Source organism: Carassius gibelio, chromosome B17, assembly GCF_023724105.1.
Source record: "Carassius gibelio isolate Cgi1373 ecotype wild population from Czech Republic chromosome B17, carGib1.2-hapl.c, whole genome shotgun sequence".
Taxonomy (NCBI): domain Eukaryota; kingdom Metazoa; phylum Chordata; class Actinopteri; order Cypriniformes; family Cyprinidae; genus Carassius; species Carassius gibelio.
In genome coordinates, this window is record NC_068412.1 from 22,443,650 (window position 1) to 22,470,089 (window position 26,440).

General features: G+C 35.9%; 1 protein-coding gene across 1 annotated transcript; it reads right to left on the minus strand.

Moving 5' to 3' along the window:
• Positions 1–300: 300 nt before the first annotated feature.
• On the minus strand, positions 301–24,944 carry clmna (calmin a). The gene is made up of 13 exons (XM_052580309.1): positions 24,509–24,944; positions 12,125–12,186; positions 10,650–10,745; positions 10,477–10,560; positions 10,300–10,392; positions 9,317–9,510; positions 9,035–9,228; positions 8,412–8,494; positions 6,350–8,320; positions 4,679–4,842; positions 4,187–4,265; positions 3,186–3,244; positions 301–1,931 (listed from the first exon to the last, which is right to left on the minus strand). The coding sequence occupies exons 1-13, from the start codon at positions 24,591–24,593 to the stop codon at positions 1,766–1,768; spliced, it is 3,330 nt and encodes a 1,109-aa protein (XP_052436269.1). The 5' UTR covers positions 24,594–24,944; the 3' UTR covers positions 301–1,765.
• Between the last annotated feature and the right edge of the window lie 1,496 nt (positions 24,945–26,440).

The following is a 26,440-nucleotide window of genomic DNA, read 5'->3' on the forward strand; positions in this document are numbered from 1 at the left end:
ATGCTTTCATGCTTAACGACGCATGCAGTATGTCCTTTCACAATTTCTTAAGTAAGTTTACTTGTAAAACTTTAAACTTTAATGCAAACAGCTGCTTTACATATACTGGGTGAAATAAATGTGTTTTTAAATGTGAACTTTTAAATAATGCCTTTGCTGACTTGGCTTTGTAAAAAATTATAGACACTGAAACTAAAGTAGTCTAAATAGCACATTCAACATTTCATTCTTGCATTTTCAGAAATTAAAATGATAAATGTATGAAATCAGAATACAATAAAGCACACAACAGACACAGCATCCAAAGGATATATCATTTATTGCACTACAGTGCATTTAAACATGAAAATGTAACAGTTTTCATTACAAAAGCAGGACATGGATTCACTTGGTCACTTTAAAAAATGTTTAAAGACACAAGTTACTTCCCATACACATTCTCATGCAGGACGTTTGGCTTGTTTGCAATTTCGGACATATTTTGTAGGCTTATAAATTTATGAGGATGCATTAACATTCTGGTTTTAGGCCAGAGTTTAATTTGCAATGATCATGCGACTAGCTCTCAGCAGCCAGTGTGCTTCTTCTGTTCTGTACAGTTCATATTTCAGCTTACAATTTAGGAAAACGTAAGAAATAACTTTTTACAACATATTACAGGCCCCACAGGCTCAAATTAAATCCTTCGGTTTTGGGATTTATATCAGTCCAGAGACCTAAAAACCACCACTAACACCTTCAGTGTCCAAAATATTATGATTTCACTCAATATATTGTATTTATAAATGTGTAAAATGACCCATAAATCTGTTATCTTGTGTACTCTTGCTTTTTGTAGAATGCATAAAATATTTACTGTAAGTGCAGGATTTATTATTAAAATAATAGGCAAATGCATAATTTGTTCACTGTGTTGGGGATAGGTTTCCGTATCTTTAACTGAATCTTTGGCAGTCCTTCTCTTGAGTCTTTTTAAAAAAGTGCTGTTGACACCATAAAAGTGTCTCTAAGCTTAGAGAGCCCTATATGATGTTTCTTAATATAGATCTATACCATAATACCCTGGCCTTATCATATCAAAAATGTTAGCAGAATATAATCTAAGCATGTATTTGTGCTGAAAAACCTTAATTTTTACTATATAATGCAAAAAATAAAAGGGGTGTTTCTAATGTGATCACTTAAAAAAAAGATACATTCAAAATCTCATAGCATAATAGCTTTAAAGCATACCAAAAACCTTCACTTACTTCATACAAACAGACGCACAGTCTTACAGATGCTTTTTCTTCATATAATGTATGCCTAAACAACATAAAAGGCAAGAAAGCATGTTCTTCAGAAGCATTATAAATAATCTGTTATGTAATTTTGCTCCATGTGCACTTAATGCATCCATACATTACCCAGTTAAAAGTTGACTGAAAACAAAAACCCTCCAACCAAGAGAGAAAAAAACACTTTTTCTTTGTGTGCAGATGTGAAAGGAAATACGAAAGGCAACTAAGCTGATCAATATGGCCAATCTTTTTTATTTATGCCTTAAAGACCTGGGTCAGAGATCCTGGTTCATGTTAAAGGAATAGTTCACTCAAACAACAAATATTCTGTCACTCACTCTCATGTTCCACTGAACACAAAAGAAACTCTTTATTAGAATGTCTGTACTTAAATTTTCAGGTGAACTACTCCTTAACTAGAAGGACATGATCAGAGTTGTAGGTGTGAACATTAATTTTCTTATATATGTATTTTAATATTGCAGTCATTCATCTGTGTTAAAGAGGAGTTTAGGGAGCGTCCTTAAATCAATCTGAGGCAGGACAAGAAGGCAGTACACAAACAGCCAAGCTGCCAAAATGATGTAGACAAGGTCGGACAAGGTTGTGTCATATGTGGTTTCTGGACTCGCAGCAGTCTTGATCTCCAAGCTGTAATGAAACAAAAAGAGTGCACAAACTATAAGTCAAGTCCATTTTTTTGTAAACAAAGCAGATAAAAAATACACACTGATGCTTTAAATAAATTTAAAGGAATAGTTCACCCAAAAGTAACCCAGGATGTAGATGAGTTTGTTTCTTTATCAGAACAAACTAACATTTTGCATCACTTGCTCACTAATGTTTCCTCAGAAGTGAATGGGTGCCACAAGAATGAGAGTCCAAACAGCTGATAAAAACATCACAATAATCCAAAATTTTCCACCCATTCACTGCAGGGTGAGCAAGCAATGTAATGCTAAATTTCTCCAAATCCGTTGTGATGAATAAACAAACTCTTATATACATTTCAAATGACCTGAGGGTGAGTAAATGTTAATCTTTTTTATTTTGGGGTGACTATACCTTTAAATACCTATGAAATCTTTTTTTGTTCTTGCATTAGTCTGTGTCTGTTAGCTCTGAGCCTAATATACAGTAAATGCTAGTATCCTCATAACAGTTGACTAAATCTTTAGCAGATAAACATTTCAAATGTACAGTCTTTCTCTTTCAAGAAAACAAACCAAAAATATCGATGGATCATCTTGTACTGTGGTTTCAATAAAAATATGTCACCACTGGACACAAATGCTTGTCAAGTGACTTGTCAGAAAAGTAAGTCAAGAAAGCGTCTTGTCATGTTAAATAACTGCAAAAACAGTTTCAGGCTAGCAAGTATCGGTGTGTTGCAATACATTGTGCTTCCATATTTCCTAGATTACTGTTGCTGCAAACGTTTACTCAATTTCATCACTGCAGGACTGGCACTGACAACATAAAGCATCGTACATTTGAGGATTAAAAATACCTTAGGGGCTTAAACACAACCCATGCCACACCCCCAAACACACTCCCATCACAGGTACAAAGAAGACACCCAGTCTGAACAAATACAAACACTCCTGTTTTATTGATGTGAGGTCTAATAAAACAGGGATGGAAGTGTTTGCCCGAACAGGTTTTAAGTGCACTGAGTCAACTCCAATTGCTACATTGCATGAGGTTAGGGTGGAAATTGGGATTATCTGTTTCTGTAAAACAAGATAATTACAATAATACCACATCCCAGGCTGAATCACAGATACAAGTCTTAGTTTTGCATTACATTTTTTTATTTGTGATAACTTTATCAAAAGGTTTATTTTATAGGTTTATCTTAATCCGTCTTGAAGATATTCAGTATGAATGTATAGTTTTAGTTACCTTTTATTTATGATGGTACTGTCCACTTTGCTGCGGTCTAAGGCCTTCCCATTTTGTCCCTAGTGAAAAGAAAACAAGAGATTGGTGAAACCAAATAACATGTAAATTAACAGTACATTAATGTAGTACCAGAAAATAAGGCTGTCAACTTCTATCGATTTTAACTATGTGGAACTTACACTGCAAGCTGAAATCATTATAAAACAATGTTGTTCAAATGTTTGAATTCAGTGTGTTCTTTTTGTTTGTTTTCCAATAAGTCATAAGTCTGTTATGCACACCAAGGCTGCATTACTTTGATCAAAAATATGGTAAAAACAATCAAATATTATTATTATTTAAAATAGCTGTTTAAAATTGTAATATATTTCAAATGTAATTTATTTCTGTAATGCCAAAATGGATCTTAAATGGATATGTTTTTAGTGTCCTATGATCCTTTAGAAATCATTCAAATATACTGATTTGAAGCTCAAAAATATTTCCTCTTATGATCCATGTTGAAAATCTTTTGTGTAAACATAATTTTTCTCAGGACACTTTGATGAATTGAAAGAGCAGCAAAATGTTTTTTGATATATTATATCTGTATTTATTGCCTCTTTTATGCATTCATGCCAAATAAAAATATTCATTTCTAAAAAAACAAACCCAAAAAAAAACATTTGATGTCATTACAAAGTTGTAAAATTAGGGGGCACAAACAGGAACATTGTCACAAACACCTATAAATATAGAGATGACCCTGAGGATGAGCAATCAAATAATTCAAAGAGATTTTTAAATTTGAATGATTGTTCCTATGTGGTTGCTTAGGTGTTCTGACTATTGTTTAGCAGATTGCTATGTGGCTTCTAGTGTTTTCTGGGTCTTATTTACAGGCAGAAGTCAAAAGAGCCCACCCAGGAGTCTCTGTAATACTCTTGCCCCTAGATACATCTTGGATCCTTTAAAGTCTATGCATTTTATTGTAACTAATAATACCTTTTGCATTAACAAACCTTTGATTCAGTGATGTCAATGACCTTTCTCAAGTGTATAGTAGTCAAAGGTTGGCTTGCATCCGTCCCAGCTCCTTCCCTTTTAAGAGAATGACAAATTTGTTATGGCTGATAAAACACGTTTCATATGCCTCACTGCACTTTAAGAAACCATATATGGAGCCAAGTTACAATTAAGCGGATCTATTCATGACAGATTGAATCCTGGCCAAAAGCAGAGTAAACTTCATGACTTCAATCAGCTGTAAATGGAAAACACACATTTTTTTTTTACATTAACCCGACATGCTGTAAGATTAAAAAGTTTGCATCATTGATCTGAAATGGATATGACCTGTTCACCAGCCAGTTTTTAAAACTAAACATTAAGTACATTTAAGGCAATTTGCAATGGATCAAGGAGGCTTATGAGGTCACATCCTTCAGAAAACAGAATGCTCCCCTGTGGCACAGGCTGAGTATCTGTAGCAGACTCTATTAATAGAGCTGTACCTCAGAGCCCCAGTGTTTTCTGTGGCAGCAGCGCTGGTCAGGTCGTCATCTGTCTTAACGGTCTCACAATGCTCAGTGGGTGAATCAGGCTCCACCGCGCCCCATTCTCCCGGGTGCCTGTCAAACGGGCTTTGCTCCTGGATATGCATGTATCCCGCTCTGTCCTAGTTGGACACATGTAGAACAGAGTGAATCTATAATGCAAGACTGAACTTCAATATCCAGAATAAGATAACGAACTTCCACTTTAGTAAAATTATTGACTGTCCCTGCAACAAGTACTGAATTATTTCAATAACTTATTGTTAACAATACTAAAAAGCTAAATAATTGACATTTTACCTAGCAGCAATACATTAAATTGATCAAAAGTGACAGTAAGACATTTAAAATGTCCCATAAAAACTTTCTTTGTAAATTTTCTATTCATCAATAATCCTGAAAATGTTTAATATTATGAAAATATATAAATGTTTAAAATATTGTGGTTTCCATAAAAATATTAAGCAGATTCCTTGATACCAAATCAGCATATAAAAATTATTCTGATTGACCATGTGACACTGAAGACTAAGGTAATGGCTGCTAAAAATTCATCTTTGCCATTACAGGACTAAATTGTATTTTACATTATATTAAAATAGAACAGAATTATTATTATTATTATTATTATTTAATTGTGATAATATTTGACCAGGCAAAACATTTGGGCAAAATCTTACAAACCCCTTTCTAACAGTAGTATATATAGAGGTGAGTGATAGTTCAGATGAACTATGAAAAATATATACTATTTATACCAATAAATGAGTTTACATTTTTATATATCAGAATCACAACTACTATATTTTTTTATTTTTTCTATTGTCCACTCTTATTAAAACATCAACTGGAGACAAAGGAGAGAGTAGAGAACCAGACTCGATCTGACACAGCCCATATGAGCACCACAGCTCATTATGAACAGTAAAAGCATGTGTGGCTCAAAGAATGCCACACCAAGAAATGTTTGACACTGTAACTGAACCCAACTCTACAGAGAGCTGATCCACATACTTGTTATGTGAGGGAATTGAACAGTCACACTTTATTTTAAGGTCAAATTCTTGCCATTTACTACGATTTTTAACTCAAACTCCTAATTTGGTGCTTATTAATTGTTAGTAAGGTAGTTATTAAGGTATTGGGTAGGAATGAGGATGTAGAATATAGTCATGAAAAATATGTGCTTTTATGCATATGCTTTTAGTTTAAGTACTAATAAACAGCCAATATGTTAATAATAGGCATGCTAACAAGCAACTAGTTAATAATGAGAATCAGTCCCTATACTAAAGCGTTACCAGTTGAACTTGTCTTTCATAGTTCATCTCAACTATCAATCTTTAATCAGGAAATTAAAGCATGTTAAAGAGGAAAATGAATACAGTATTAGTACTTTTGGCTCTGAATATTTGGGCTATACTCAAAGGACTTGATAGCAACTGTAACAGATCATTAAAGGAAAAGATCACTTTGAGTAATGCTCTGAAGTGAACTACATTTGGAAAAGAAGGTCGTGACCTTGAAAGAACTCATATGCTGAAACCACTGCTTCTGTTTGTAGGTCAGTCCATGCATTAAACTGTGCCTTGTTTTCTAGGCCATAGGAAAGTGAGAATGAAAAATAACCTTTCTGGACTTAAATCCCCTGGCGTGGTCCTCTGAAGTGTCTTCAGTGTCTGTATCCGATTCAGTAAGTGAACGCTTAGGAGGTGCCGGCTGAAGCGGAGTCATGCTGAGGGACAGGCGTAGCTCTGCGGGGCGTCTTTCTGGGTACCCACGGACTCCAATAATAAACTTTGAATCCTCAAAGGTGGCCTCCTCTTCAATTGGTAGTTCAGTGCTGGAAAATTCTGAATGCAGTCTGTTCGGGCTTTGGGACGGTGTAGAGTCATTTTCTCCATCATGGATGCTGGTGTCAGAAAGAGGCTCCACACTGGCTTCAGAGACTGAATTCAGAACTTCATAGTGGGAGTCCACTACTGATACAGGTCTGTTATCCTTGGCCCCTCCAGGCTCCGTATTGTCTGAAACCTGAGCTTGGCTTTCACTGTTTGTACTGTGAGAAAACTCTGTCCTCCTTACGCCGTCTGACCCACTTTCCGAGTGGCTCTTACCTATAATAAGCAGATCTTCATGAATAACTTTACTCTCTCTTGGTTCATTCTTGAGATCAATTACAGTTCCATTTAATTCATTGTTCTTTTTCCTTGGATTGTCCTCAGAGTTTCCTTCTGATTCACTGAAATGTCTCGAGTCTGAATTACAGTCCTTCTCAGTTGAGTTTAAATGGGACAGACAATCGTCACCCTGTTCGCTTGATTCAGCTGAGCTTTTTGCCACAGGACCTCCACACATATAACACACTTGATCTTCATCAGGAATCTCAACTTCCGTTTGGCTCCGATCTGGGATAGGTTCTTCTGGCTCCTCAAATACCACATCCTTCACCTCGCTTTCCAAGACAGCTTCTTGTTCCCCATCACGGAGGTCACTGTTCTCGTTGGTTTCAGAATGACCATTTGTAAGATTTTTGTCTTGTTCCTCTGTTGGTTCTTCAGCCAAATCAGCACACAGTTTAATATCCTCCTCACTTCCTGATATAGAAACCATCTCGTACTGCAGAACTGGACATTCAGGCTCACTGTCATCCTCAAATATGAAAGGCTTCTCCTCAGGTCCATCCGTCAAATCGAGAGTGTCCCTCTGCATGGCTTTTGTATAGGAATCTCCAGATCCCAGATCTCCACTCACTTCTTCATCAACATTGGAAGTGAGTAGACTCTCATCTTCAGGTTGAGCTGTCATGGCTTCCTTATTATCCTGAAAGTATCCCGAGTCACTTTCCAAACATGAAGAATCATCAGACGATGGCTTGACTTGCTCCTGGTGCTCCAAAGGAATCGTTTCGGTTTGTTCTAAAGATTCTGATTCATTCCTCATGTCTTCACTGGGCAAATGATTAGCAGATTGTTCTTCTTTCAGATCTAAGATGTATTTGTAAGCATCGTCCTCCTCAGATGGCGCAGTAGATTTGGCATGTAAACTATCCATTGAGCCGAGAGAATAGTTTCCCTCATCTATGAAAAGCTCACGGTCCAAATTGTTCTCCGGCGTGCTCTCTTGTGAAACTGGTGATCCTAAATCGGAGGTCACTGGTTCAACGGTACCAGCAGTACTGCTCTCGATTATCGGATCCTCATTAATCTGGTGAGAGTTATTAGTCTCACTAAGTACCTCGCTCCACGAGTCTGGAGAGTTAACAGCAGAATCCGAAGAGAACGAAGGTTGCGGAGAGCTAATGGTGGACACGTATGTGTTCAAGTCCAAGAGGGGCTTGTCAACTGCAGGACTTGGACTTGAACCCACCGATGACCCTTCACTCGCCCAAGGTTTGTCCTCAGGGGTCTGTGGAAGGACTGGGGAGGTGATCTGCTCACGATCTTCAGACACTGAGGAGATGAAGATCTTCGGTGGTGGCTGAATAACATCTTTCTTGACCATATAAGACTCCCGTTTCCTCTGTACTCCATTCCGAACAGGAGGTTCGTTCATTCGAGTGCCGGCTTTGTTTCGCTCTAGAATATCTAATGTGTCATCCTATAGAAAACAATTAAGGAAAGCACATTTAGTTTAGAAGTACAATACTTGTTCTATATTGATGTGATGTAATTAGATGAAATGTTCCTACCTCCTCAATTCCAGGAAAGTGCTCCAAAAACTGGGACACATAGGTCATTACGGACTGTTCATCAGGTGGGTTCAACATCACATCTGACGAGTTATATCACATAATTTTAGTTAAAATGTGCAAATGTATTTCAAAACAAATCAAAGCTACAGCAAATGGAAGGTAACTGAGATTCATTTTGTTACACAAGTAAATACAATGGCCAAAAAAGGTATTTGGACACAGCCTGACTTGAATATTGAATATATTTTGCTTTACATAACGTAATAACAAAGTGCAATTAATTTAACATTTAAATGTAATAATTTAGCAGTCACTTTTATCCAAAAGTGGATGAGAAATAAGGAACATTATAAACACTTTATTACAAGAACCAATGAGAATATTGTTATATGTTTAAGTAACAGATAATAAGAGCTATTTAAGAATAACAATGAGTTATTTAAATGTATTTTATGCGTGAAAACTTTTTTTAGAAGAAAATTCTAGCATTATTTATTTGCAGATGCCACTTGATTTTGATACGTAATGTAATTACATTCATGTTTGTTAAAGGGTGACTTCAGTGTACAAATACAAATAGATTTTGGGGCTGCAAAGACATCCAACACTTTGATATTTACCCTCAGGTTCTAGGAGTCTTGGGATCCCAAGACTGTAGTGTGCTGTTCTGAAAGCTTCCTCAATGTTCTCTCTGGGTGTTCGGAGCAGCGCTCTTCTCATATCAACCAAACTAGGGTCAATGGACTTAATCACAGCCAGGAAAGCCAGACCACTTGTCCAGCTCTTTCCAAAGTCCTGCACAGCAACTCCATATCTGGAAGAACACAGTATCCAGCAATGCTTTGAATAAACGGCCAGTCTCACTTAAAAAAAAATTCCCAGTGGCCAATGAAATCACTTACTTTCTAGTACGTCTCTGGACCCATTGCAGGAGGGTCTTGATCACCCTTCCATGACCTCTTGGAGCAATGGTGGGTTTTCTCTCATCTGAGGGCGTGCTGGAGTGGGAAGTGTCTGAATCAGAGCTGGTGGGTATGGATGACAGGCTGGAGGAGGAAGGGAATTGACTCTTAATGTTCCCCGTGAGTTCTTTGATCTGTAATACAAACAGGTCATTACTGAACAAGTAGACGACAGGCAATTACTCAGCGTGGTGGCTTTTCCTATCATCCTGCTAAGTAAACTCTTTTGTTCTATCTTAACACTGACACTGATCTCTTAAGTGATAAAAGAGTTGCTTTGTCTCTAGATAAAACTAGATAAGATTAGTGCACATTTGGACCCTAAACCAATATTATGCGATTGCCAAGAGATTCAGAATGTGCATATTCAATCACTGGTCCAATTAAACATCACTGTTTCCCACAGCCTATTTTTTTAATTGCACTTAATCCAATGTTTAACTATTTATCCCTCCAAATCCACTTAAATATATGGTTAAATTTATTAAATGTAATTTTTTTATATTAAAAATATATTATTATCATTTAAATGTGTATAACTGTAAGATTTTTATTTTAAGAAATTATTATTATTTCACCCAATGATGGATAGAATTGCTCAAAAGTGACAGTAAAGGTTTTTACATAGTTACAAATGCTAAAGAAAAACTAAAATGAAACGTCTATTTAAAGAACCCTGAAAATAAACTGTTTCACATGCATTGCCAAGAGATTCAGAAGGTGCTGTATTTGCAATTGTTGGTCGAATTAGACATCATTGTTTTCCACAGCCACTTAAACCCACAAAGAAAAGACTTTTGAGTGCCAATTAATTCATTGCTTAAATATTTACCCCAATAAATCCAATTAAATGTAGTCTAATCCAAATGCAATCAAGATTTAAGAATAAAGAAACATACAGGTAGAAAACAAGATTACGCTACCTGAAAAAACAATATGATGTTCCAGATAAGCCCAAGCACTATGGATGGATTGCCATCTGCAATATCAGCTGCATCAATGCTGACTAATTTCACCTATAACCAGAAACACATTCATCACACTTTCAGGAAGTTTTATTTGTTTTTTTGTGAGGGTGTGTGATATCAAATGATACTTACGTTTCTTTCCTCCAGAAATGTCAATACCTTGGCGATGTTATTGAGCCTAAAAATACGATGCGAGGACGGCTTAAAGCCATGCAGCTGAAAGGTCAAAGGTCAGCATTTTCTTAGTCATTCGTGGGAACAGATGAAGTACTATGATTCAGAAAATCTAGTGAAATGATTCTCACCAGTTTAGATCCTGAGAGTTCTTCAAGTAGAGCCATCAGAATCTTACCATCCTGGATATCACGAAACAGATCCCGCACCTCCAGACGAGGGTTGCACTGCACACCAAAAACACATGCAGTTTGTGCAAAATCAAGAAATATTATATTTCTGTCACAATCTATATATATAAAAGGTGAGAAAAATGCTAATGAATATTAAAAAACAAATATCAAATAATTAAATATAAATTATATTGTTGTCCTAAAAGACAAAGATCAAATGCTTCTCATTGTTCAGAGAGTTTGCAATCAAAAGTCAAAGATTTCAAAATTAAATACTAAAATATTCATAAAATATTAAATTATACTAGATCAAAACTGCTTTATTTTTAGGAGACAGATGTGAAAAGTTGATACTTAAAACAAAACTGAGAACTCTGAGCATCACTCTGAGTGATTTATTTACAGAATATGATTTAAAACAAGCCAACACATGTATGTATGTTGAGAACATTTCCCAGAAGAATAAAAAGGATATGATGGGACAACAGTGGAAACTGGAGGGTTAAGGGTGAAATTTTCCACCAAAACAAATCAGACAAAGTGTAATTGTCCAATAGTGGGTCGAAGTTTTGAGAAGAAGCCAAACTCGGGGTCACGGAATAGAGTGACATTGTGTATGAAAACAAAGGATTCATCACTGAGTGTTTTCAGTCAGTATTATGAGACTCTGAAGAATGGAAGCACTACAATCTATAAGCTGTCTACAACACAAGAAGACCGGCGGAGAGCTGCCAGAGAAAACAAAAGAGCAGGCTGAAACGAGTCGCCCCGCTGTTGTGTTCAATGACTAATGCCTCATGCAAATGTATGTGTGTTTATGTGTGTTTTGTGTCTGTCTCGCCATTTCTGGTAACTAATGAAAGGAGAAGGAAAAATCTGAGAGTGAAAGTGGAAGCAGGGAGTCTCAGACAGTTAAAATCAACACTTTTTTGTAAATGTTAAATATTTTAAAATATCATTTTTATTATTGTAAGTAAAAATGAACTTAAGAAGCATACTGAATTAATTTGAAAAAACAATAGGTAAGATATATATATATAGAGATATATATATACTTTTTTATATTTCAATTAACTGCATTTTGAAAAACTAATTAAAAAATGATTCAAGTAAGCAATTAAACTGTATTAAAAAAGTACAATACATTTCAACCACTACTTCCCCAAAATACATTTCCTCAGGCCTAATATTCTTCTTACAATTTAGGTTAATGTTTCTACCTCATGCATAATTAATACTAAGAAATTACAATTTAAATTTCCTTCATTAATAATTCAGCAGAGAGATAGAGGTATTCACTTCCTGTTTGTATTAGGCTATGTGTTGCCAGCACAAAGATGGCTGGATAGGTCTGCAATGATGAAATTCTGAACATCTGAAGTCTATAGACTACATCTACTTGGTTCATCGGATCTAAATGAATTTTTACAGACCTTCTCTAGATGTAGATTCATCCATCTGGTGAATGTTCTCTTCTGCACCACCTCCCTCTCAACTGGAAAAGAAACAAAAACAACAGTGTCACGTCAGCGGAGGTAAATGATGCACAGAGATGAAACGGCAACGGCAAGAAGTTGCTTCATCTAAAACAGCAGCTCTTTGTCATTAATCACATGTGACCTGGAGCAATCGCTCACTCGTGAGCACACCATGGCAACAAAGGCCAAACAGAGCACGATCATTACAGTCCAGGTGAAATGACCAGTGCCCTCCACTGAGCCGTTTTATTTAATGAGCAGCCAACGGCAACCTGTGCTTGTCTATGCATTATTACACTAAGAATGCACTGACACTTGTAGAAACCTCATTAAAAACTAAATGCTTTACACTGTGCTCCAAGTGTAGTGCTGACATGAAGAACAAACATTAATGCACAGCATGTATAGCAAGTATACAATAAATCAGCGAGAGCGTTTTAATATACAGTTTCACACAACAGTTATACTTAATATGCTAACAACATCATGAAAAAGCCTTTTATTATAAAGGGTTTATGCAAATCCCAGTTTGAAACACCTATATTTATTACGATTTGTATGTAAACTGCTTTATTGCTATTTTGTCTGCTTGTTTGTGAAACACCAACAGAACAAACTTGTAAACAGAAAATGTTGCTTAGATAAATTGTCACATTCAATTAAAATAAAACATTTACACTTGCGCCAAAAATTTTAGAAAATTGCATAAGCAAAAACTATTAGCGCTGCATTGAAAAAAAAAAAAAAAATAAACGCACATTTATCCCCCAAACTACAATATATTTTACTTATCTAGCTACCTTGCGCATGTTAACATTTATAAATAATCAAGCAATGTCAATTACACATAATGCTATGTTAACCAATAAATACATTATACATATGTCTTAATATCTTATATCTTAATTTGAAATGTTGCACTTGCACTGACAAATACTTAAGCTTTTTTACAAAACAATATTAAAAGAAACAGATTCAGATTAGTTCTGTAACTGATGATTTATCTATAATTGATCCTTCTCATGTTGCTACAGAGAATGATGGGAAATGTAGTTATTATACAAGCCGGTTACCTCATTAACCAGCTAACTGTGCATTTTCTGTAGGGTGAACATGCATTATCTTTTTCCCAGACCGGCCGGGATTTCAAAATTACATAAAATGTCCAAAGTTTTGGCTTTTGTTTCCCTATTGTTTTCATACCTGTAATGACTTAAATGTTGTCAATTGTCCAACTGTGGAATGTGAGAAGGTGGGATCTACAGAGAACAGTCAAAACAATACAAACATATAGAGTATGAGAACTGTAAAGAGCATGTCAATAGGAAAATGAATCATGACACGTTTGGGAAAAAGAGAATGTATGGTCATCATTCTTCATCAACAGTACAAAAACATTGTACAAAAAAAAAAAAACCTCACTTATGACCAGTAACAATTTGCTTCCACTGTGAAAAAGTTAATATGGTACCAAGTGGTGACTATTACTTCATGTTTGTGAGGAAAGGTCACATGTTTCTTTGGACCTTGTGTACACTCTTGGAAATAAAAGACATCTGGCCTAGAGAGATGGTGGCAGTCGGGGAGACTCCCACGAGACTTTGCTTGATTATATGATCCGTCAGGCAGAGCGTTTACACAGTCTACCTCATGATGAATGGATTCTTCTCCAGTTTTCTCTTCCTCTGCTTGCGGCTCATTTGGATTCTATAGGTGCACACACACAAGAAACACGAAGATCCTGATGGGGATATCACTGGAGGCATGGCTTTCCTCATTCATTATTCACTGCCAAAATATAAAGGCTCCATTTGCTGTAATCAATAACTGTGGTCCAAATGCCATGATGGAATAATGACCGAACAGTCAAACAGGAAGTCTAGGCATGTCGCCACATACACTGAACTCAACAGCACAATAGTGCACATTCAGAGAGTGTCCAAGCTGAAACCATTTTTTTTTTTGTGACAACACATTTAATAACACCATAAATGCTTCACAGTTGAGCGCTTTCTTAATACAAGTGATTTTGGCAGACAATTCATTATTCAGAATACAAGCCAGTGTTTGGATACTGTGACCCCCGCTAAATGTCTCCTTGAAATGAACTAGTGTTAAATTACGTCAGCTAAAACCCTGATTTTACACGTTTATCTACATTTTCCATGTGACTCCATATTGACAAAAAAACAAAGGAGCTACTAAATACGTAATGCAAAGTTGAATGAAACAACACAGTGTTTTGCAATTTCCTGGTTTCCAAGAACTGGGTCTTTTTGAGCAGCCCTAATAAACTGTTAATCCTTGCAAAGGATTCTGGTTACTAATGGCTGCTCTTACATTAACAGCCCCAGTATGATATACCGGCTGGTTAAGTTTCAATCACCTACAGAGCACAAAAACAAATGAAGTCTGTTCATACTAAAATATTCTACATATTTATATATGCATCATCCAAACATCTTTTAATGTACATTTGATTGAGTTTAAGTTCCAAATCACAAGTCACTAATTGCTAAATGGTAGATATTTAAAAGTAGTGTTTTTAAAGATTAACTTAAGTGTTTGATGATGGTAAAGTTAATATAAATGTAAAAGATTATTGACATTGATATTGTACCAATATTCCTTAGATTAAACTAGATAATAACTTTGATGTTCAGTGAGGCAATATCAATTTTATTTAACTACAAAAGAAATCCCTTCGTAGAAATCACTAAGAACATTAACACACCAGCCTTCATTTCTTTTTTTCCTGCCGAAGGAACTATAAAGCATTTCAGGCCAGGGGCCCCAGCCAAGAACACAGTCCTCTCCATCTTTCTGCACAGACCATGTCTGTTTAATGAGGGGGCCGTCCTCCAGCTCCAAAGAGCCAGCGCTCATAAACACAAAAGGCCACTGCCTGGCTGCGCAGGACAGCTTTGAGCTCTCAAGTATGACAAACTGGCCTGAACTCTGGCTGTCTGAGGGCTCAACATGAGCAAAGCTGGAACCTTTCATGAAAATATCTTTGTTAGGACAGTTAAATTGTTCTGCTGTGATCAGCAGTTCTGTTTGTGACTCAAATTTATGAACGCCGCTGATTAATCTGAAGATTTTTTCTTTGATTGACTGAATATTCCATCAGAGATCAGAATGGGATGGTCAGTTATTCGATTTTTTAGCAATTTTCATTACTGTAGAAGCAAGTTTTAGAGTAAAAAAAAATTAAATAAGACATTTACATTAAGGTAATAACAATGTTATAACATGTTCTTAATTGTCATAAAATAATGTAACAATCCAAATTATTTATCCTTTGTGCAAAAATAATCCTATATTTCTTTTTTTTTTTTGGTTTTGTGAAAAACTATGACTGAACTGCATGAAGTAACCAGAAAACAAATTCTATAAATTAGCTTTTTTTAAATATAGAAATGCATTTTTCAATCACTAATGGAGGTTCTCTACATTAATGAATAAACTGAAACGTCAGTTTCATTAACATATTTTATAAACTATTTAATCATTTAGTTGTTGCAACCCTAAGTAATGTTATTGCATTATGTCAAGGGCTGTATTAATTTATAACAACATGGCTTTAGAAATATGCTTTGAGTTTTTTCATATGCTAAGTATTAGCTGATTTGCAATAATTTTGCTTAACAAAGCAAACTCTGCTCTATTTTCAGTTCTCAGTGAACGGCTCATACATGTTCCCACATCTCTCTTAAAAATTACGAAACAGACACATTTTGTCTGCACTGTGAGATCCACAGACGTTCAAAGCTAAAAACTAAAAATCCTCTAATAAGTGAATGTGTCCATCAAAACAATGCTTTGGCCAAACAGAATGACATAATTTTTTGGTGAAATGCAAAATGCGATTGGAGAACCATCTCTCTGATATATATAATTTTCTCTCAAAATCCTCAGATTTGTCAAATATTACAAGAACCAAATGCAATTCATACAAAGTAACTAACAAAATCACTTAAGTCTCAGTTACCAGATTCATTATCATTAAGGACTCTTTACTTTCAGTCAGAGTCTGTTTTCACCTGATAAATACACAGAGACTCAGAATCATGTGACTCTTATTTGCTTAACATGCAAAGAATGGGTTTGCCAAGTGAGATATCATCCAGCAGGAAACCTACTGTTCTTGCCATCAGGAGACATTGTGAATTTTAAACAGGAAAGTTTCCCATAAATGGTACGAGAGGGGCATCAAATAGAAACCACCAGTCAATTATGTAGTCTTCTCATGAAAAGGGTTTCCAAAAGCCAAACATAAGAGTTTGATTTATGCTGCAAGCAAGGGGGTCTATATAATCTGTCACCCTTGCCATTCATCTCAATGGAAGTTGATGGGCCAGTGCATACAACAACAGAAATCTGTTCAATAAAAAGTTGTTGAAGAGTCAGAAGTTACATTCTCTGTATGTTGGGTAACAATGAAACACTGGCAGAAAAACAAGCCAAATTGCATGGTTATAAATGCTACCATATCAAATTTTGCCAGCTACTTAAATAGTGCTTACTTAAATTTGCTCTTTGGGTAGGCTGCCAATTTAATGGTAAGCCTATAGGCATATTACAAAAAAGTGCAATACAATTTTTTTTTTTGCAAAAACAGAAAATATAAATTCACTGGCTAAATCGGTATTCTCCCCATATTGGCAACTACATAATAATTAATTTCACACAAAATGTGACATCGTTATGATTAGCTGGGCTTGAGTGCCAATTGGGTGGGCATTATATCATTATACTACACATAAGAAATCTTCTAAAATGTATTTAGGGCTTTCCATATACAATTGAATTGGTCAAAAACTCTACTGTGTTTGTTTAAAAGATGGCACACTGGATAATGTCCCTGAGTCATGCTTCAGTTTTTCTTAAACTCTGAAAGCATCCATTGTGAGCATGTCAATGTTTTCCTCGGTCTAAATACATACATTCTCAATCCTCTGAGGGCTGCAAGTGCTACAAAGAGAGCTGCTGCTTGTGTACTTCACATGCCACACTATATCCCATGGGTTCGGGACACATTTCATGTCAATAAGACATATTTTGCATAAAGAAAACAAAGATTATTTTCAAAAGTTTTTGCATTGTAACATTCTTCTAATGCTAATTAAACAGATTCTTCTCCCAAATTTTCATTTGCTCATAAAACAGGTGTTTCTAATTTTTAAAATTATATTTTCATTAGACTTCACTATAACAGCAATTATTTAAAGGGGGGGTGAAATGCTCGTTTTCACTCAATATCCTGTTAATCTTGAGTACATATAGAGTAGTACTGCATCCTTCATAAATCCAAAAAGTCTTTAGTTTAATTATATTCATAAGAGAAAGATAGTCTGTACCGATCTTTCCGGGAAAAACACGACCGGCTGGAGGCGTGACGTGTGGGCGGAGCTAAAGAATCACGAGCACCAGTAGGCTTTTGCGTTTAGAGCGTTTGGAAGCTGTGACATTACCGTGAGGGAAAACCCATCATCCAAAACAAACCACAAACCGAATCAGATCCCGAGGCTGAAACTGAACGAAAGCAGCAGCAGCAACGACTCGCTCCGAGCGGGGCTCGAACCCGGGTCTCTGGCATGGGAGGGGACGCACTAACAAGGAGGCAGAGATATTTGAAGTAGTTTTACTCACCGCCTGCGGTTCCAACACACGATAGTGACCCTTTTTCCTTGGGATTGCATCATCCTTAAGAAATAAACGATACGCAAATCCGTCGTCAAACTGGGCCTTGTGAACAAGCATCTTCGAAATGCAGGGAACAAACAAAAACACTTGCACAACTCCATTGATGCTCTGTAAAAATAACCTCCATCCACTGGTCCCTTAATGCTGTTTTTTTTTTTTGGTAATCTGTGCAGGGTTGTCTTGCCCTGGCAACCAAAAACACACTTCTTTTGTGACTTTTCGCGACGCTCTCGCTCTGATCAGTGAATCTCTCTGATCAGTGAAATGTCTGTGCAGCTCAGCCTCGCTATACGGGAGCGCGCGCTCTTCCGGCAGAAGTGCCTTAGACCCATATAAGGAAATTCCACTCCATCTAATGTCATACAGAGCCATACTCGAAAAAAACTTTCCGAAACTTGTAACAAACTGGAAGGAGTATTTTGGGAACAAAACTTAATTTTTGAAACTTTGTCCATGTTTAGCATGGGAATCCAACTCTTTAACAGTGTAAAAAACTCAGTATGCATGAAATAGCATTTCACCCCCCCTTTAATGTTAAAAATTAAAAACAGTAAATTAAATAAATAAAAATGTATTTAAAGGGCTCATATGACCTAGCAAAAAAAAGAACATTATTTGGTGTATTTGGTGTAATAAAATGTGTTTATGCAGTTTAAGGTTAAAAAAAGAATAATTTCCACACACAGTACATTATTGTTTCTCCTCCCGCTTTTCTGAAACCTGTCGATTTTTACAAAGATCATCAGTCTGAAAAGCGAGGTGTGCTCTGATTGGCCAGCTATCCAGTGCATATTATCTTGAATCTTGAATCTTGTTGCTGAATACCTCAAGCGTGTGACGGAAATTTTACGCCCCTTACCAAACTGTGATGCCATGTCCCGGTGCGATGAGACAAAACCAATAAAACCCATTACAAACGAGGCATTTTTTGCATCCAGTGGGGACATAATTACTGATTATAATGACTTATACTGTTTTTTACGCATTTTGTTGCATCACGCAGGGTAAACATAAAGCCAAGTCTGCATTTGTGATCGGATAAACAACAAACAACTAGCACTCTACAATGCTGAAAACTCGCGTTTGAATCGCAAATCCTTTAAATATGAAAACGTACTTACAGACTACGAGTCAGCATTATTGGTCAGAACACCTGCATTGTAGGCTACTCTGTCCTCCGTAAAAATAACTGCACACATCTGTATATTTGGTTTGAACTGTTCTGGAACAGTGGTGTTAATACAACTTAACCACTGATTTCTAGTTGTGTCCTCTTTTGGAAGACCAAACAAAGTAGTTTCGCTTTGACAATGAAACACTTCGTCTCCACGACATTCCGGCGGCGGTAACAATACTACAGCGAAAATCAAAGTTACTCCTTCTTTCTTCGCTGAAAATCTTGGGTGGCATTATGCAAATCTTCCCACACTTTGATGTAAAGGGCATGGACGAGTCTTAACTTTTATAAACAATATCTCTTTGAGTTTGAGACTTTAGTCTTTGCAACTTCAGGGATCTTATCTATTCACAAACAGCTTGTAACACTCCAAACAGAAAGGAAAACTTAAAACCGCACCATATGAGAAGTTTTATTATTTTATATTTTTTATGTCTTTTTTGCATTGCTGTAATGACTAACTAATATGTCCGTAATTGTAATGAAAAAAAAAATAATAATAATAAAAGCGTTTCGCAACATTTGACCTACTCCCAGATAAAATAAGTAAATGCTGAAGTATTTACATGCTTAAAAAATGGGATTAAATGTAACAATTACATTTGTTTCCGAGGCTTAAAGACTTCACAGTGTAAACTGCACTTTTTAAACATCAAACAAATCGTACTTCTGTCCCTAGACTGCGAACGAGATAACTAGTCAGGCTGTGCAATGTCAAGAGAAAACAGCTTACCTCCGATCACAGATGTGCAGAATGTATAAACAGATGAAGAGAAAGAAATATTTAACATTGGTGGGTGAATGAAGAAATGTACAAAACATATTCAAAAATTTGTTTGACAGTGTATATGTTTATAACACAAAATGTTAGCGTTTAGCTCTGAGAAGAGGTGTTATTGTTGGACAATGGCTGATATCTGTCAGCCGAAAGAGTTTAATTAATCCTTTCACACAAAAGCCAAACTCTACTTGACACCAAGAGACTCTTATGCAAGAGAAATTAGAGCATGTTTCTCTCCCTAAGCAAGCTACAGTGAACAACGTATAAAACTGACAGTTTTGCAAAACTGCCATGGAAAAAACCCCTTTGACTCTTGACGATTTGTGTATCACGAGGATAAAACCAAAGCAGAGGCCCTGAGCTTTTTATGCTACTCATTGATTGTCCAACAATATTCTGTTTAAGCATGGAAAAAGCATGGATATTTTATCATTATGAACACTGCTATTAATTTAAGTCCAAGACATTACACCATATATTTTCTTATGAATAAGACTTCTATCATCTTTCTACCATGACGACTGGCCAATCAGGAAAACTAGGCTCTTTTAGACAATGAGTCTACTTATAAAACTGACAGAGCAAGCACAGGTTTTACAACACGGATACTATTCATCACTACTGGGCTGTGCCAGCTGTCAGAAACACCTGCCAATAATAATATAGCTTTCTCATTACCTAAAACAGAAATAAATATGTTCCTAAAACAGTAAAAAAAAATATATAAAAAAAATAGTTGGGGAACTACAACAAAAATCACAAAGTTAAAAAGTCTTCCTGCTTACTTCTGAGTACAAAAGATGAGTTATGAAACACTGAAGGATTTTTAAGCTTGAAGGATTTATTAGACAATTTCATTATACACTTCAAATCTATTTATTTTTTGAAGCCAAGTATAATAATAAATGTAATAAACATTAATAAAATATATTGCATCCTCATCCAAATCTCACCTACACAACGTTATACAGTTGCTAAAATGTTCTTCACTGTAACGCTATAGGATTCTTTTGTTTTATCATCTAAAAATCATCAAAGTAAAAAAATGTAGGCTGCATAATTTGAAGTATGATTCATAGATTTCCTTGGCAAGCATCACTAATAAAATACACACAGTTTGCCAGGCCACTGTCTCCATGACACAATCAATATGAAAGCCTAAACTGATGCTGCATAGCAGACTATAACATCCCATTAGCAAAGTGTGATTAAAGCAATACCACAATTATTCATTTCCATCAGATTCGCCAGTAACTGGCTTGGAAACTATAGAGTTAATTTTCAGCTGCAGAGGTTTCTAGCACTCAGCTGCATCCTCCTTACATGCAGCCTATGTCAGACAGGAGATTCGCTCATGCGTGCTGGAGAAAGTGCCGGCTAAATATAGATATTGGTACACCTACAGTATGGCTCTCCTTCAGCCATGACACAGCTTTAGATGTCTAGTGAAAAAACAGAAACCCTAAGATCTAAATAAGGAGGATTGTGGGAAATGGCAGTGACATTCCGAGGTTTCCGAAGTCCTTTAGACACTGTACTAACACTTTACCGTACTACTAGTAATTCCTAGAAAATACTGCACTATGCTTGAAGCAAAACCATAGGGAAATCTCTTTCAAAAAGTACATTACATTTTAGTGAATGGTGCATTGCATTGTATGGACTCCCATTAGAAAATACATATGAATTCTGGGTTTTGAGGCTTAGTTCATCCAAAAATGAAAACGCTGTCATAATTTCCAAAACTGTTTGACTTTCTTCTGCGGAACACAAGAGGAGATATTTAGACAACAAATACTGAGTTAATGATGACTGAATTTTAATTTTGGAGTGAATTATCCCTCGAACCAAACAAATGCCACACATCGAGGATGAACTACTTTGATTTCATCATGTTTCACGCATAAACAGGGAACAGAAGGGAGGACTTTAAAGTGAGTTATCAGAATTGCTGCAGCTGCCTGAGGAAAATTACAGATAAAAATGGGAGATTCTGTCCTGATTTCCAGACGTTTCTGCAAACTCAAACCAAAGACTTCTACCCTACGGTCAACTCTTCTTGAAAAGCCTTCTAATATAGAACAGCGCTTTCCAAAATAAGTACCTGCAAGTGTGCATGTGAAGCAAGGAGGGAGGGGGCACTTCAGCAATTTCTCATTCAACACTTCATATGAAAACCTGTCCTGCTTGACAACTCTAAAACTATTTAGTCCAGAGAGAGCCCAGTATAGTCGCACTGATCTCTACTTTATTGCACTTTTTCTACCCTAGCGCACACTGGCTCTGGTTCAGCACTTCAGAACGCTTCAGCAGATGTGGGACTCTTATAGATACTAAATACTGCCATCATCAGCGGCGCTCTACTTCGTGGCAAGTGGTTTTGTTTTATCACCATTTTAGAAGATTCATAAACCTTTACTTTATGAAAAGAAAAGCACTTACAGACCAAGTCCGAACACTGAATACAAGCAGATGCTTTCCTAGAAGCATACACATTGTTTTTTCCTGCTTTATTTGGGCAACATATTACAATACTTCATATTCCATATTTACAGTGTAATTAAAAGATAAAGCATACAAGAGTGTGAAATATGTAAGCATTATTTAGGAGAAATAGGGTGATATGGAATTTATTAGCCAATAATAACAGATAATCAACAGTTTGTTATGGCCAATATGACAACACAAATTTAACTTTTTACATTTTAGCAACTGCTAATTGGTAACTGGTCTATTTATTATATATTTTTTAAACAATTAAAATGTTAAATTAAGGATATTGTAATGCATATATGTTATTTTACCAACCCTCAAAACCTGATTTTTTTTAAATTGCTGACAAATTAATAATTTTGAGCTTCATAATTTGCTAAATATGATGTCTATAACAGAAAACTGTAGAAATATATAATATTTAGGTGTCTGATTTAGTTTTAGTTTATGCAATGATCGGCTAACTCTATCTGTATTATTAATAATAATGTAATTTCTCAAGTTAAAACCAAATAATGTATTGGCCCCTACTATTTTGTGCAATTTTTCATTTGGAGAGGAGATAACATGAGGTAAGAACCATGTGTGGAAGTGTGTGCACACATGCACATTTAATACAGATATGGATTTTGCCTCCTTTTCAAACCAAACCTGTGGCAGTCATGCACTGAGATGAGTCTGCATCCCAGTTATCTGGAAAGCACTCTAAGGCCCGACTATGGGAACACTGCACTGAATTTCCAGTGGTCCAATGCAGAGGGCATTGCTCTTTCAATGAAATCAAGATGTTATGTAATCTGCTTCCAGCATCTGTTTTCTGCAGTGTTTCGTTTATATTCTACAGTAATTTCTCTGCCACTAAGCCCTATACAAACCACATTACATTCTTAATCCTTATTTCAATGAACAGCACAAGGCCACAGGAGCAGAGGGCTTACATTCAATCTGAAGGTTCATCAGAGAGCTACTTTACAGGCCATAATTTTCATTTTCTTATGGCATGACATATTTTTAGTCATGCAACCTGCAATACTAAACAGCCCCAAAATGCCACCGACCAACATTGAGCAGCGATTAACGGTGAACATTAAAGTAATTGGTGGCAAAACCAATAAAATGGACAATCAGTGATGTGTAAAACTCCTTGCTCATTAGATCAGTTCTTTCCAGGATAATGATTTATTCTTTGTTTATGACTAAGAATAACAAACAGGCTGGATGCTGCTTTGCAGGTGAATACACGCAGACTATACTCAAGACAACTGTTGCATCCCTTATCTAGAAAGTTTGTCTATGAAAATGAAAAAGCTGATTCATTCAGCAGTTTTTTAGTGATTCATAAGTACTGCATCATGTTTATGATACAACAAATAATTTAGATTTTTTTATGTTTGTTTGAACTCTCAACATTTTACGGTTATAACCGCCTCAAGTTACTAATCATACAAAGTACTGAATAGAAATACACTTAAGCTGCTGTAACATTTATTCAATGAATAACTTACTAGCATCTATTTGTACTTATTGCATAAAGTTATTTTTTATAGTAATTTATCTAGTAGCCTCACACTAGTATAATGCTTGTGCTTAAGTACCAAATAGCTGATGGGTTGCCTGAACAAAAGTTGATTCATATCTGTTTTAATTCAAAGTCAGATAGGTTTCGGCATATTAAAATATTAACAAGTGATCTTAAGAATGCAAAACTCAGAGTGAGATGCTAAAAAAATGTGAACTATGTTGTATGTAATGGCCTCTGTTGCTAGTGTTACTGGAAATCCCAAAATAAACTTACACAAAAAAAAAACATACATCGTGCTTTCACTATGGTCAGACCCATTTGGTCTATCTAAATACTTAAAAGTTAATAACGAGACTGAAAATATTGGTAATTATAGGTCAATGTATTAGCATTTTGGAAATATGTATGAGTTTAAAAAAAAAAAAAACAGATTGTAGTAGGTTTTAAATGAATGCATGTTAATATGGCTTGCCATAATGAAACCCTAAAGCGCAACACGGTTATATCTCGCCGGTACATTGTTAAATGTAAGTGTATCGGTTTTTCATAGCGAAAGGTAATTGGAGACATTGCATCGACTCCAGTTACTCCATATAGAAATGTTCATGTTCATGAAATATGTATACTATTTTACCCATCCCATGCCTCCAGCACTCTTACCTTGCAGATTCTGCACTCGGATGTCGCTGATCTGCCCGATCAGTTCCTCCCGTTCAAACCAATCATCCCATTCGTGTCCCGCCATCTGGATCTAACAGATAGTCGCTCGTTTAATTAAGCTCCTGTCCCGAGATTTCGTAGGTTTCTCTCTTACAAAGTGCTCTATGTGGCGGGTGACCAGGCGGTGGCCATGAGTGGAGTTTGTGGGGGTTTCAGGGGTCTGGATCCGAAGAGATGCTGGGGTTCGGCTCCCGCATTGCTCCAGTAAAGTTACTTTGATTCCTCGTGACGCACAGGAAAGTCTCTCCAGCGCAGCTTGGAGGAGGAAAATGAGAGGGAAATGTGCGAGGAAAAACCACCTGGTTAATGTTTGCAGGATTCTCAGTGCACGCCCACACTACCTCCGATACTCTGAGGACGGGGCTGTCTCTCTCTCTTTCATGTTTGATTCGTGGACGAATCAATGAATTGAACTGATTCTTTTTCAGTCGATTCGATTTGTAAAGCGAAAACTAAAAAATGAGGTTCGAGCTATGAAGCCGGTTATGATATTAGTTATTATATGATAGTCATTATTATATGACATATTAAGTCTTATTATTAGTTAATAGGGTATCTGATAAGAATCTCATAATAAAAGAAAACATTTTCGTCTTGAGTAGCTGTCATCATATTAAATAAGTTTTTATGAGTTATCTCGTGATAATGGCGTACGATTTTATATGTAGCTATCTAACTATTGTCTCTTAACAATAACCCTGGAACTAATAACAATGTTTGCAGGCCTATGTCATTTATTTTAATTTTTTTTTAGTATTTCCACATTTTTATGCTCTTTAGATGCTCTTTTTATGCTCTTCAACTTCTAGGTCTACTTTTTATTTTGATTTCTTAACAAAATTTCAAGTAGTTATATTAAAACTATATATATATATATATATACATATATATATATATATATATATATATATATATATATATATATATATATATATATATATATATATTACTTTAATCAAAGTTCCTACATCAATGTTAAAACCAGTTTTTTCTTATTTCTTTTAAATAGCCTAACCACATTTCTCATTATCCTACCATGAGATCCCCGTCATTAAATCGCTAACTCATGATTAACATTTAATATCTTAATATTGTGAATCACATAATCTCACTCTCCATATAAAATCACGCGATGTTTTTAAGCCTCGAAAGGACAGGTGAGTCTGTTTTGAGATTCGATTCATTTGAACAGACCGTCATAATGAATCGGTTCATTAAAATGAATCAGACGTTCGAACACTGGTCTCTCTCGCTCTTTATAACTGATGAAAGACGAATTGTGTCTGTATGCGGTGTTGTGCGGCATATGGGTCGTGTAAATGTGTAGGACACCACAGTCGTTCGTACAAGGCCTCGCTGCACAAGTTGTACACACTGACCGATCTAAATCTGCTTCATGTGATGTACAAATCACCTACCCACCCCCATCCCACCAGCAAATATCTGAATCATTGTTTAAAGTGAGCTGTAATAGACAACCATCTATTATCGTGACTGCTCCTGCAGATCTTTTCTAATGAAACCAGCAAACACTGCACAAGTCAATCTGATAAGAAACAAGAAAGTCTTGGTAAAGGTTATCGACTAAACCATTGTAAGTAAACTGGTGCAGAGTGCAGCACAGTAGCTTAAACTACTGTAGGTCTTATTTTGATCTGTCTGTTTTTGCTCTTGATGGAATTTAATCATTCAGAAACATGAGTGATCAAGAGATTACTGATACATCCTCACTAAATCACCTTCTAAATCAGACAAATATTTTCTTTTTAAAGTCTCACAAGCCGTCAAACTTTAATCAGTAGACCTTGACACCTTTAATGGAAACCATATAGGCTATTGGTTTTGCTTGTCACTGAGTACCGTAGGTTACAA

What these genes read in the sequence shown, in the direction of transcription:
- clmna (XM_052580309.1), bottom strand. Translation starts at nt 24,593, where the DNA reads ATGGCGGGACACGAATGGGATGATTGGTTTGAACGGGAGGAACTGATC. An exon ending in CCGAGTGCAGAATCTGCAAG is followed by an intron (nt 12,187 to 24,508) that starts GTAAGAGTGCTG and finishes TTTCTTTTCCAG; the next exon opens with TTGAGAGGGAGGTGGTGCAG. An exon ending in GGGGATTTAAGTCCAGAAAG is followed by an intron (nt 4,843 to 6,349) that starts GTTATTTTTCAT and finishes GTGTCCAACTAG; the next exon opens with GACAGAGCGGGATACATGCA.